A 14123-nucleotide genomic window follows, 5' to 3' on the forward strand; every position below is an offset into this window, starting at 1 on the left:
GAGGAAAAAAATTAGGTTTCATAGAAAATTATAACACTACCTTGTGGATATCAGATTCTAGTCCTGTTCATTGTTTTGAGATTCTGTTATATATCTGTAAACTGAACTAGATCCTGAATTCTAGTTTCCTCAAATATCTGTCTACAACTCTCCAAACTAATGTTTCAAATTTTCTACCACCTTTTTGATTTGGAATTGCTAAGAACACAGACTGCCTTGAATCTCCTTGGAAGAGATCATACCAAGTCCTCCTTACTACCCAGATGGCAGGCAAACTCCAGAGACTTGAACCTTGGGTCCACACCCTCCAATTAAAAAGGGCTCTTCCAGACTCTTGAAACTGCACACCAGCTAGAGATCTAAAATTAAAATAGACTAGGGTGGTTCCTCCCCTGAAGCAGATAGCATCTTGGGGTGGATAGCTCTTTCAGGATCACAGATCAAGATCTTTATCTCCAATATGAAAGCTTTATTACTTTTGTGTTTTTTTTTAAATATTGTTTTTTTAAGATTTTATTTTTTCCTTTTTCTCCCCAAAGCCCCCCAGTACATAGTTGTACATTCTTCGTTGTGGGTCCTTCTAGTTGTGGCATGTGGGACGCTGCCTCAGTGTGGCTTGATGAGCAGTGCCATGTCCGTGCCCAGGATTGGAACAAATGAAACATTGGGCCGCCTGCAGCGGAGCGCACGAACTTAACCACTCGGCCACTGGGCCAGCCCCTACTTTTGTTTTTTTGCTACTTGCTTTTTCTCTCTGTTAATGCATGAGAAGTCAATGCTAATTTTTTTTTTCTGAGGAAGAGTCTCCCTGAGCTAACAACCATGCCAATCTTCCTCTATTTTTTAGTATGTGGGCTGCCAGCACAGCATGGCTGCTAGCAGAGCAGTGTAGACCCATGCCTGAGAACTGAACTCAGGCTGCCAAAGTGGAGCATGATGAATTTAACCACTAGGTCACCAGGGCTGTCCCCAAAACAATGCTCCTTAAACTCTGGCAACTATTGCTGAATCTACCGATAAGGTTGTAGCTACACAAGAAAAGTCCCTAGACTTTCTTGCTAAAGTGGTTTTAAATAATAAAATTGCTTTACATTACTTATTGGCTGAACAAGGAGAAGTCTGTGCCATAGAAAATACCTCCTGCTGTACCTGGATCAACATCTCTGGTACTTTAACAAATACAAGGAATTAACAAACAAGCCACTTGGCTAAAACAAATTGATGTTCTTTTCGGTACATTCTTTGATTTATTTGATACCAGCTGGTTTGGTTCATGGGGCCCTGGCTGAGGAGTATATTTAAGCCTCTTGGTATTATCTTCCTAATAGTTATCATTGTAGTCTCCCTGGTGTGCTATGTTCTCTCAAAGGTCTTCACACATGTTTGAAGCCATCAGCAGTCCATCATAAGGCCCCGTTGTGCTTGGAGAAACAGAACTGAGATGAATGGCACAAACAATTCTTCCATGGATCTGACATCACACCTTATGAGTTTCACAATGAGACGAGGGCAACTTAATTTGATGCTGACTGAGGGTGGTGCTAATACCAAATGTTTGGTCAATCTCTCACGTATGAGAGGATGACCAAAAGGAGGGAACTATTAAATTAATTAAACAAAGAGGCCATTAAACTGAATCAGCTCTAATGCTGTGGTGGCCTACATAAGCAAAACAAAATCTAACTCTGTAAATGCCTCATGGTTATAAAATCAAAACGCTAAGGACAACCAACCACAAACAGCCAACAAGGCTTTAAGCTATAGCCAACCAATAATTTCCTTACTTTGCTTCCACTTTTTCGCTATAAAAGTCTCTCCCAGAGCTCCTGTTGGTGGAGCACTCCTAACCACTCCTGGTTTGGTGCTGCCCGAATCAAATCAACTTTTGCTCCAACTTTAAAATTAAAAAAAAAAAAATTGTTTCCTTAAGAGAAATTATTGAGTCGAAAGGAATGAAATTTTTTCATTTATTTTTCCCCTGATTATCAAAGTAAGATAAGCTTATCATAGACAATTAAAATGTAATGAAACTGGGAAAGAAAAAAATCATTCAGAGTCCTCCATCCCGAGGCAACCAATGTGAATGTTTTGATGTTATTTCTTCTGAGTTATGCAGTTATTTTCTTTCCTAGTGAGGTTCAAGGATATGAAGATTTATAAGGCTTTATAATAATAATTTGACAATTTTCATAATTTGAACTTAATTTTAACAATATTCAAGGTGGCAGAGACATGATTATGCAAAATGCATCAGTGCATAAGCTCTGATTGAAGTCTACCCTTCTGAAAGGCTACCTTTGTTAACGGTGTTCATTCCTTGGGCAACTGAAAATGCTCATTTGACAAATAGCTGTGGGAGTCAGCTCACTGGTCCTTCTGGATGAAGATAGTCTATCAGTCACTTATTAATACCTGTTTCCTGGGATGAATAGAAGAAGATATTCTTCTAGTTAGGGCTTTCCAATCTTTTTCATGGCATGGCACACATAGAAAATAACGGTATTTTCTCCATACACTGGAGTAAATGAATGAGGCTGATGTAGTCAGAAGTGACCACCTGGAAGTCTGGGGCTCCATCTGGCTGTCCTGAGGGCTTCAGAATCCATGTTTCAGCCTCCTGTAATCCATTCATAGTACAACGGGGCCAGCTCTGCATCCTCACGAACCTAGAGGAACATATGTGGTGATGTTATGAAGAGCATATCTTTCTTTTTTTAAAAAGCTGTTTCCACCTCTCTCTGTTTAACTTATTCCTTGCATTGATTACACAGGGGCCTTATAACTGTGAAATCCCTCCTTAGTAGAAATGTAGACTTTTTTTTACAACTTTCTGATCTTCACTCTTCACTATTCTCCCCAAAATGTGCTCAACTCTTGTTCCAAAAGTTTCTTATTTGATTTCTCACCTGGAAGTTATTCACTCAACAACTGTTAACTGAGTTCTATAATGTATAGACATTTTGATAAACACCACTAGGGATGGAGACATGTTAAAGGCAGCTTCTGACTCTAAGGTGTTCACAGTTTAATGGAGGGGAACACAGGAATGGTAAGAGAAAGCAAGAAGCACTTAAAGGTGGTAGGTCCAAAGTTCCATGGCCTTCTCCCTGGGACAGGTGGGAAGGGTTCCCAGAAGCAGTGACATTTGAGGTGTGACTTGAAGGAGGAGTGGAAGTTTCACATTTCAATCAGGAAACAGAGTACTGGCTAAGAGACAAACACCTGTGGTTTTGAGAAATAGGTGAGCTTGTCAGTGTGCCTGGAAGACCAACTCCAGGCAGCACTGAGAAGAGCGACAGAGGTTGAGTATGGGAAGGAAGTAGGGTTAGGTTTTGAGGAACTTTGCCTGCTGCACAGAAAATTAAGGACTTTTTACGCAAGAGATTGACATCTGCAGACTTGTTTTTTGGAAACATCGCCCTGGCGTCACTGTGGAGAATGGACTTGTGGATGGTCGTGGAAATCATTGGGAGGCTGCTGCAACTGCAACTTTGAAGACAGAAGTGATGAGGGCTTGACCTAGGGCCAGGGTGGTGGCAGAATTCATAGGAATGGCTGCAGGAATATGAAAGAAGTCAGTTTGGGCAACTGAGTAAATGATGATGTCATCAGCAAAGACAAGGAGAAAGGCTTAACCTCCAGCATTTCAGTTCCTCAAATCCAACCGGTTCTTTTAGACCCAAACCAAGGACCCTTTCGTTTAAAAGCCTTCTTCCATCCTCGTCTCTTTAGGGACCACTCTCTTCCCAGAATCTCTATTCTGAGAGTCAGCAGTAGACAGTTTGCTCCCTAAGCAGGAGGCTATTATTTCATATGCATTAGATCTGTTTCCTAGAGTGTAGGACAGCCATTCTCAAGCCTGTCTCACGCTTCTCTGATATTCGTCCCTGTGACTGGCTCACAGTGTTGGGCATTAACTAGGTGTTGTCTACAGTAGGCAGTGGGGCCTAGCGCTGTGCTTGCAAATGAGATCTTAAATATAAAATAGATATAAAGTAGAGCTGCTCTGGTTAATGCAAGGGTAAAAGGCCCAGAATCCAGGACCATGGCTTCCTCCTGTCTTAGGGCTCCATGAGACACAGTTTGAAAACTTTCCGCTTGCCAGACTAGTCACGGGTTTTTAAGTCAGATAGAACTGAGTTCAAATCTCTGCTTTGTCCTTTATTTAGCTGTAACAGAGTAGACAAATGGGGAAACTGCTCCTAGCTTCACTTTCTCCTCTGTAAAACAGGGCTAATAATACTTTCATTTGTAGGGTTATTGTGAGGACAAAGTAGGATAATGCATGTAAAAATTTCTGGCACCGATTAAATGTTCACTAGGTCATAGTTGTTGGTAAGAATGACAGGACACTTGCTAACCGATTGAGCAACTGATCTTTATTGAATTGATACTTGTTCAGTCTAAAGAAACCTGCTCATGCTCAGGTTAAGAAAAGCCAGGGTTGGAGTGAAGTTACGGGTGAGTTCGGGATTCAGAGGGGACTCAATCTTGTCTTATGCTCCATCCACTCCATGAACCCACAACTGCCTGCCTTTGCATGGAGACCTATCAATATTTAATGTGTGGGTGTTAGTTGCTGTAAACTGAGCATACCCCAGGACCGACTTGAATTAATTATATGCAGGAGGAGAGAAAATAAAATGCCTTTTCCTCAGAGCCCCAAGTTTCACTGGCTACACTGAAGCCTGGGAACCACAGGGTGAAATATCTGCTGATGGAGGACCCTGAGAAGAAGCTGGACCAGAAGAGTGACAGCAAACCCCGGAAAGTACGATTTAAAATCTCCTCCTCCTACAGCGGCCGGGTGTTGAAGCAGGTCTTTGAGGATGGGCAGGAATTAGAGTCACCAAAGGAGGAATACCCTCACAGTTTTCTCCAAGAGGCCCTGGAACCAATGGATGGTGTGTATGGGTCAGGGGAAGCCCCCAAACCGCGACCATGCTCCCCGAAGCTGACTGCTCAAAGGATCAGCGTGTTTAGAGAGGGCAATGCCTACACTTTGGCGGGCAGCCAACCTTTCTTCAATGATTACAAGGCGAATGACCATAAGGTTGGTATTGTGCATGGTGTATAAGCTTTAAGAACTAAAATGTGTTTAGAGAAACACCTAAATGTTTCCAATATGTATTTGCTCATGCTTTGGTACCAGCCAGAGCTACAGGGGCACCGAATGGGAAGCTGCTATTAGAATAATATTTCTGGGACAAAAATAACATGCTTGTTGACTATTTATTGGAAAATGCAATAAGCATAGATAGTATTCAAATTCCATCCAAGGTGATAAGTTGTAATTGGGTCTTTGGCTGGGTTATCTCGACGAGTATATTAAATACAGATGCAGTGGTTTTCAGGCTGCCAGACTGCCGTTTTCAAAAATTATGTGGCAACGAATTGTTTTGTTTCCTGAAAGAGCTAAGTGTTTGAAGGTGCTCATTTTGCTCCAGCCAATTATTCAGCTTGCGGTTTATCCACGTCTTGTTTTATTTCCTGTCTCCCTCCTGCTGCCTGCTTTTAAAAAATGTTTGTTTATTTATATATTTATTTTGCCTTTCCATTGCTCATTAGCATGAACACCGGGCAGTTGGAGTCCTGGGAAGAGATGGTGAAAAGCAAATCAACCAGAGGAAATGTTACATGGGGAAGAAGTTTGAGTTAATAGTTCAATTGAAACATGTATTTTATCTGTGAATTTCAATTATCTTCCCCAGTACCATGGATAATCAAAAGCCGAGGCATGGTTTTCTTTTAAGCTAGAAGAGCCTGGAAAATATTCACTGATTTCCAAAAACTAATAGGAGATGTGTATACACTCTCTGCCAGTGGGACCATGAATGCCCTTTTTTTTTTTTAAGATTAAATACAACTATATAATGTACCAGGTTATTAATGAATAGCACACCAGGATATCTTCTCATCTTTAAAGTGTAAAATTCAGATAATTACTCTCTAATCGTTTTTATTGTTAGTTTCCTAAGGGAACAGATAATACATCTATAGCAGACAAACGTATTGGCCTTGCTGCCATTGATAAAAGTATAATTATGGGCATGTCCACATTTATCAAGGATAATACCAGGTTTCTTTTTGGTATTAAAGGGGGCCGGAATGAACAACCCGTCATATTAGTGGAGTGACTTATGCGTTATAAAGTGCTATCACGTACTACCTCATCGGGTCTTCACCACAAGCTTGAAGAGAAAGCCAAAGTATGGTCATTCCCATTTTGCAGATGAGGAAAATTGAGCACCAAGTTATTAAGGGACCCAATATCACAGGGTCTTTAAGTGCAGTGTTAGAATAAGAACTTAGGTCTTCTGATTCCCTGTGCTGTTGGCTTTATGGAATGTTCCTTTTTAGAGTATAAGACCAATAATAATAATGATGATAATAACAATAATAGTTACGATTTATTGAGTGCTTACTAAATCCTAGGTACTTGGCTATGTCTTCTGCTTACAGCGTCTCTTGTAAACTAAATTTTATTTGTAGGTTTAGAATTTACAAAGTTGTAGTTTCTACAAACCTTGTACAAGGCCGTGGTAGACAATATGAAACTGCTTGACCTTCATAAATCATGTGTCAAACTTGGTATTTATGTAAATGTATGATTAGGCATGGATTTATAAAACCCAATAACTGAGTCTTCATGGCAGCACCACACAGTTGGCTTAAACACAGTAATCTAGAGACCATGTTCGAGATTGATTCCTGCTTCATCCAGTATCCTTGCTTCCTTTGTTCCCTGATCAAATGACACATTCCAGTTTTAGCCAGCTCTGGGTATGAGAGCTGTCAGGATGGATTCATGCAGCTTCACCCACTGGAACAGGTTGTTAACGTGGTATTTACAAAAAATAAGGAAATGAGAGCTTCGAAGTCATGATTTTTCAACTGTGAATCCAATTGTAAAATAATCCCAAGTAAATATTGGCTATGAAGCAACATTGGGTAGCAGTTAAGCTCAACAATTAAAAATAAGGGCTATGAACTTGTACAGATATTTTTATCCCAATGTTCATAGCAGCTTTATTTGCAATGGCCCACGGGTGGAAACAACCAAAATGTCCATCAATAGATGAATGGACAAACAAAATGTGCTTTATACCTACAATGGAATAGTAAAAAAGAAGGAAATTCTGACATACTACAACATAGATGAAACTTGAAGATATTACACTAAGTGAAATAAGTCAGTCACAAAAAGACAATTATATGATTCCACTTATTTGAGGTATCTAGAGTCGTCAAATTTATAGAGATATAAAGTAGAATGATAATTGCCAGGGGCTGGGGGAGGGGAGAATGGGGAGTTTAATGGGTACAGAATTTTAGTTTGGGAATAAGAAAAGGTTCTAGAGACGGATGGTGGTGATGGTTATACAACAGCGTGAATGTACTAATGCCATTAAATTGTACACTTAGAAACAGTTCAAGTGGTAAACTTTATGTTATGTATATTTTACCACACAAAAGTTATAATTAAAAAAATGGCAAGGGCTCTGATGTGAGTTAGACTGGGCTTGATGTCCATTCTACCCACTTACTGTATGAGCTTGGGCAAGCCACTTAACCTTGCTGAGCTTCAATGTCATCATTTGTGATAGGAGGGTAATAAAAGTATGTACTTAAGAGAGATTACTGTGGTGACTAAAAAAGATAATACGCCACAAGGACTTAACATTGTGCCTGGCACATTGTATATGCTCAGTGAGTAAATGTAGTCGACCCTTGTGATAATGACCAGGTTCTTATCAAAGAAATATTGAGTCTTTTTAAGCTTTATGTGATGGATAGAGAAAGTGGTTATAAACAATCAAATATTTTAAGGAATTTTAAGGTTCATAAAAAAAATGGAAGGAAAAGGAAGGGCAGTAACATTTACTGAACATACTTTACATACTATGTAATTTAATCGTATTTCTAATTTCTAAACTCATCTGTAATTTCATCAACAATTCTATGAGGAGGAGTTTTACAAATTGGAAAAACAAGTTCACAGGGCTTAAATAACTTACAAATCTCACACAGCTGTCAAGTAATGCTTGAATAAAATTTGAACTCAGGTCTGCCTGCCTTTAACATTTAAACACAGAGCAACGGAAAGGTTTCAGGGGGCCTGAGTAGCAATTTGCAGGCACGTTGCCATTGACATCAGAGTATTTATGAAAGCTCAATCACGTTGGTTGCCGTTTGCGCTCTATGGAAGAAAACAAAAAAATTCCTGGCTCCTTCCTGGTCCTCCATAATGTAAGAGTGGGTGTTTCTCACGGGCAATTGGATGCAACCAGATAACGTGAACTTTAGTTACACCCAGAGCATTTCCTTAGACACAAGGAAGAACTTGGCTGTCAGGATGACTGAAACTTAAACACACCTTAAAGTGATTTGGGACCCTCCATCTTCGGAGTACATTAAAAGTAAATTTACTATGCTGGGTATCTTAGATATTGACTAGCTTAGAGGCAGGAGGTTGGGCCAGATGATTGCAGATTTTTTTTAGTATATTGAAAGTTTTGCCTCGAAAAAACCCAGCTCTATATGTGGAAAAAGCTCCCTAGTAACTGAACCTCTTTGGCTATTACTGGAAGTGGAAATGGAACCTTCCAAAAGTGCCACCATCTTTATCTTCTGATGTTCAGAAACTGATAGTCCAGAGTGTGAAACAGGAATCCAGTGTGCATCAAACAATAGGAAATGGAAGCTGCCACACGATCCCTTGAAGAGAACAAGAGAAAACAGGGCCAGGTAGAGAGCTTGTGGCTTCACAAATAATAATTGAAAACTCCCTGGGTGTTTCAAGGAAGGGGACCTGGATCCTGAAGACCTGCTCAAGCCAGGTTGCGACTGAATGCATGAGGGCTTTAAATAGAGAGTGCTTAATTGTGACATCTAAATAGATTTGGTTTATACAGTTCTATAAAAGCAAGATAAAATATTGCATGCTGGAGTACTTAGTTGTGTAGCATGAGTGTGTCTACACTACTAAAGAATGATTTTTAGTACTAACAGCAGTAACAATGCCCATTATTTGCACAGTATCTTCAGCTTTTGCAAGCTCTGTTTTTTTTTTTTAAGATTTTATTTTTTTCCTTTTTCTCCCCAAAGCCCCCCAGTACATAGTTGTATATTCTTCCTTGTGGGTCCTTCTAGTTGTGGCATGTGGGATGCTGCCTCAGCGTGGTCTGACGAGCAGTGCCATGTCCGCACCCAGGATTCGAACCAACGAAACACTGGGCCGCCTGCAGCGGAGCGTGCGAACTTAACCACTCGGCCACGGGGTCAGCCCCTGCAAGCTCTGTTTTATATATTCTTCCTTGCACCCTTACCCCTAGAAGTTGATATAATTAGCCTTAGGGATGAGAGTCAAAACATTTAACCACAGGGACATTGCTCAATCAGCACAGCAGCCAGCAGGGTCCTGAGACCTGGGGGCCTAAGCATTAGCTTCTACATTATTGAGTTTTGGGATGTTAGAGGTTCCCTGAAGAGAGGCTGGGGTGACAAACAGGAAGGCACTCAAGAGTCTCAGTCAGCACCTGTTCACCACTTGGTATGGAAGTATTTCTATATTTTATTTTATCTTTTGGTGAGGAAGATTGCCTCTGAGCTAACATCTGTGCCAGTCTTCCACTATTTTGTATGTGGGATGTCGCCACAGCGTGGCTTGATGAGTGGCGTGTTGGTCCATGCCCAGGATCTGAACCTGGGAACCCCAGGCTGCAGAAGCAGAGCACGCGAACTTCACCAATACACCACCGGGCCAGTCCCGTATTTCTATATTTTAATAACTAGGTTGTCTGTGGTGGTGCCTATCAGATGTCAGCCCATTTACAGATGAGCAAAATGAGGTTCTAGGAGGCCAAATGGCTCTCTTATATCTCACGTTGGTGAACAGTGGAGTTGGGATCCAATGTTGTCTCTCTCCAAGATGTCCTGGCTCTGGGAAGAAATATGTGTTCTTGGTTAAGTAATCCCTAACATTTATTCCACATGCTTTTCTCCTGCATTGTTATATTGCCCAAATTATTCCACAACAAATGATTAAGTAACACATGATAAATCCATACATGGGAACATAAGCTATTGATAATGATGCTATAGAAGTATATTTATGACATAAAAAGATTTTCATATTATATGAATGATAAAAAAAAGTTACAACTGAAAAAAATATATAAAATGATCTCATTTTTTTCTTGGGGGGATATGCTTGCAAATAGTGCAGTGTAGGTGCTAAGAATATGGACTTTACAGTAAGACTTGGGCTCAAATCCTAGCCACAAACCCTGAGTAACTCTGTAACATTGGAAGGCTCTTAACCCCACTGAGATGCGGTCTCCTCCTCTGTAAAATGTAGAAATCATAGCATCTACCTTATGGGGCTATTTGGGGGGAAGTGAGGTAATATTCCTAAAATGCTTGGCACAATGCCAGACACGCAATAAATGCCTTCCACTATAATAATAATAATAAATAATAATAATAACTCAATAAATTGTATCTACTATTATTATTTTTGCGTAAAAATTTTGGAGAGAGATTTATTTGTTAAAAAGCCTTCCTTTGTATTTATTAAGTACTCACTGTGCCCAACCCTGCACCAGCTACTGTGGTATATATTAGGAACAGAAGCTGTGGATCCTGCCCTGAAGTCTTACATTTCAGCTATTTGATTAGGCTCAGCTCTGGTTGGTTACCATCAACAGGAAGAAGACAACTGGTCTTCAAGTTTTCAGAGAGAACAACAAACCAGGGAGTGAACTGTTCTTTGGGGTCTGATGGGATTGCAAGCGCTGGACAGTAGAAGTTCCTTCTCTCCTACTTCCTGGGATGTTGAACAGGTTTTGCAGCCCTGTATTTGGTGTTTGCTCATTCTCCATTTTTCTAGTCTCCACCCATTATAGATTTTGGAAAGATAATCATCTACACAAATAACCTGAAAATCATTCGAACTCCAATGGACAAGAGAGACTTCATGAGGAAAATTCTGCAGAAAGAGGAGGCTGAGGAAGAGTCCCTGATGAGGAAAGAGGCAATCTATGGGGACAGCACTCAGAACCATGGCCCTCCGCCAGAGATGGAAAGCACTTTCCCCCATAACCAGTATCCACAGGTGTGTGAGAACTGTTCACTGACTTTCTCAGAGCTGGCCCTGCAGCAATGGTCTCCAAATTGTTTTGACTGTGTACTACTTAAGTTAAAAATTTTGAATATGAACACTTAAGATGTCCAAATGTTAAAGGTGTTAAGGAATTTTAAGTTTATTATATTTTAATGGTACATTGTTAGCAGTAACAGTTATAAGTCCATATTTCAAATACTCATAATTTTAATTTTTTGGAGGAGTTTTTTTGAGATATGATTAGGTATTTATTGTTTTTGCTCTGCACTGTAGCTTAGAACAGCTTGTTCTAGTGATAGAAAAAATCAGATCTTTTTCTTATGGATTCTCTTGTGCTTCTATTATTGGTGTTATCCTCAATCCATAGTTTCCTTGAAAAAATCTTATAAAGCCAAGTATTCAGATTTTGTAGAGATTAGTTTAATTAAAACTAAGCAATATCATCTCTAAATCCACTAGACCAGGCACAAGTAAACAGCAATACCTTGCAATATGCTGAAAGGGAACGAATAAGCCAAGATGCCATTGTCATTTTAGGTAAAGTGAGGTCACTTTCCATCACGCTTACTCCAGGGTCTGTTGGGTACCACATTTGTCTAGTGACTGCCTTGCCTAGTGAGAGTGCCAGTGTCAACTAGTTTAGTAAAAATTAATATATAAATTTCTTTAAAAAATATTATTAAAGCCTAATTTCTTACCTTCTTTAGATAAAAAGTAAATATAAATAGTTTGAATGTTTTTTCTCCCCACACCTCTCAGAGGTGTGCATTCCCCACCTTGGAAACCATTTTTCAGACTCACTCAGAAAGGGGAGAAGATTGATGATGTTCATTAATTCACATGTGGGGTTGGGGGTGGGAAAAGCCCTTTTGATGAATTTAAGCTAAGAGAATAAAAGCTTGGAAAGCAGCAGAAGTGAATTTTATCACTCTTTAGAGTCCATCTCTTGGGACTTGATGCTTTCTATGGGACTCACTTTCACCTCCCATGGGTTGCTGTCACAAAATGGGCCAGGGGCTTCCTCGAACTTGAGTGATGTCCCCATCCTGGGAGGGGTTAGGGGACAGGAATGAGAAGGTCATGATCAGACTCCAACAAGACACTCTTAATAAAGTTCTGCTCACAACCATTCATGTCTCTTTCCAAACTGATCACACACTTGATATTTTTGAAATGCAAATCACGTCACCCCTTTGTCACACTTTCCCCCTCAAAAAAACTTCCAATGGCCTCTCATCACTTAGGATAAAACCAAAACTCCTCGCTTGCTCTAGAAAGCACTGTATAGCCTGGCCACTCCTGGTCCCTTCAGCCTCATCTTTCCTCATTCTCTCTGCCTGAAACACACAGCCCATCCAGCTACCCCTTATCTGCTCTTTGCTCTCTCCTACCAGAGGCAGTGCCTAGAATGTTCTCCAGATTCCCCACTGCCTTGCCCTCAGCCCCTGAGATCTCAGTGGAGGCATCACTTCCTCGGAGGGGCCTCCTCTGGCTTCCATGAGGATGAAATCAAGGTCCCAAGGATGGACCTCTCAGGGCACCTCACACCCTCCTCACAGTTGCAATCTTACATCTATTTGCGCAATGGTTTGGTTAATGCTTGTTCTCACCCACTAGGATTTGGTCTCCAAGACAGCAGGGGCCATGTTTATGTTGAGTGTAACACAGTAGTTCTAATGCCAAAAAAAAATAGAGCTTGGCATATAACAGGTTCTCAGTAAATATCAATTGTTTGTGGAAAGAATACTGGAATTTGGGACCAAAGTGCCAGCTGGTAAGAAGTATTCTGCCTCTGCTTTCTCCTGTCTTCTCCATAGCCCTATTCAGAATTTAGCAGAGCAGTAGGCAAAAACTAAACACTGTGATCCATTGTGAATTATCTTCTCACTTTAAAACTCATTAATTCTATTCTTTTTCACACCATATTGTAACTTGTAGGAGCACATATTTTCAGAAGAGGGCCAGAAATGAGAAAATGCAGGTCATGCTGCGGGCCTGAAGGAAAAGTGACAATAGGCCTGATATGACAATTACCTTTACATTCAATTTGGAGAGACCCATGTTTTTTAGCTGTAATGCCATAAACTAGGACAGAGGTGTACAGCAGAAAGTTGCCGTGAAAGGTTACTCCTCACTTGCCTGTCCTTTAAACTCTGTTTTAAATTGCTATTTGTTTGCCCAATCCCTCATGCAGGAAATGCCCAGACAAGTTTTATTCTAAACGAGGGGGTCAAAGAACATCAAGGCGCCCCTTCTGATCAAGAGACTCTTTGTTGTGTTATTTGGAACAGGGAAGCAGTGGGAACCTTGATGAAAGAGCAGGGCAAGGCTAAAACCCAGGCCATGCTGACCCTCTGTATTAACTATAACAGAGAAGGAGAGGAATAATTGAATTGAGCCACAGTGAAACACGGAAGAGAAAATCTGGCCCTGTGGTCTGTGGATTTGAGACCATTAATCATCTGGGCTTCATTGTGTTTATGTGATTTTACATTTGAAATAATAGTAATAATAATAATAATAGCTGCCATTTATTGAAGGTCCATGATAGCCAGGCACCATGCCCAATGCTTTCCTTGCAATAGTCCATTTCATTCTCAGAAAGACTCTGGGAGGTAGTTATTAGTAGTAGTCTCATTCTGTAGCTGGGGAAACTAAGGCTCAGAGAAGTTAAATAACTTGCCAGAGGTCATCAGGGCCAGTAGTCAAACCCAGGCCCACCTGACTACCAATCTCATAACCTTAACCACTCTGCTAAGCAGGCTCCAGACTGGTGTTGGTTACCTTATTCAGGCTACACAAGCTTTTGAAACTGCACTGAAAGCTGAGGCCCCTTTCCTCGGTCAGGGAGCTAGCAAGGGGTGGTCTGGGTAGGTTTGTCGGTTCTAGAACCTAAGCTATGCTGTGCAACTATGTTGTAAGTCCTCTTACTAAATATTTTCTGAGAAGAATTTTTAAAAATACTGATAATGGAAGACAGAAGCTTATATCCTGCATG

The 14123-nt window shown here is 40.5% G+C and overlaps 1 protein-coding gene and 1 long non-coding RNA gene across 5 annotated transcripts in view; one reads left to right on the forward strand and one right to left on the reverse strand.

Annotated features, from left to right (window-relative positions):
* Positions 1-14123, forward strand: part of GRXCR2 (glutaredoxin and cysteine rich domain containing 2) — a 38992-nt gene that overhangs the window by 21311 nt on the left and 3558 nt on the right. For 3 of the 4 annotated variants that reach the window (XM_070569321.1, XM_070569322.1, XM_070569323.1), the window contains 2 exons: positions 4659-5053; positions 10892-11116. In XM_070569321.1, coding sequence (XP_070425422.1) covers positions 4718-5053; positions 10892-11116 — 561 coding nt within the window. In that variant the 5' untranslated portion in view covers positions 4659-4717. Of the gene's footprint in view, positions 1-4627; positions 5054-10891; positions 11117-14123 lie in introns of all 4 variants that reach the window. The other variant, XM_008513865.2, reaches the window with a different exon arrangement.
* LOC139075090 (uncharacterized) overlaps positions 1-14123 on the reverse strand; it is a 55761-nt gene that overhangs the window by 15866 nt on the left and 25772 nt on the right. Inside the window, exon 2 of the long non-coding RNA XR_011525138.1 lies at positions 2413-2666. This is a non-coding gene — a long non-coding RNA (uncharacterized lncRNA). The remainder of the gene's footprint in view (positions 1-2412; positions 2667-14123) is intronic.

This window comes from Equus przewalskii, chromosome 13, assembly GCF_037783145.1.
Source record: "Equus przewalskii isolate Varuska chromosome 13, EquPr2, whole genome shotgun sequence".
Lineage (NCBI taxonomy): Eukaryota > Metazoa > Chordata > Mammalia > Perissodactyla > Equidae > Equus > Equus przewalskii.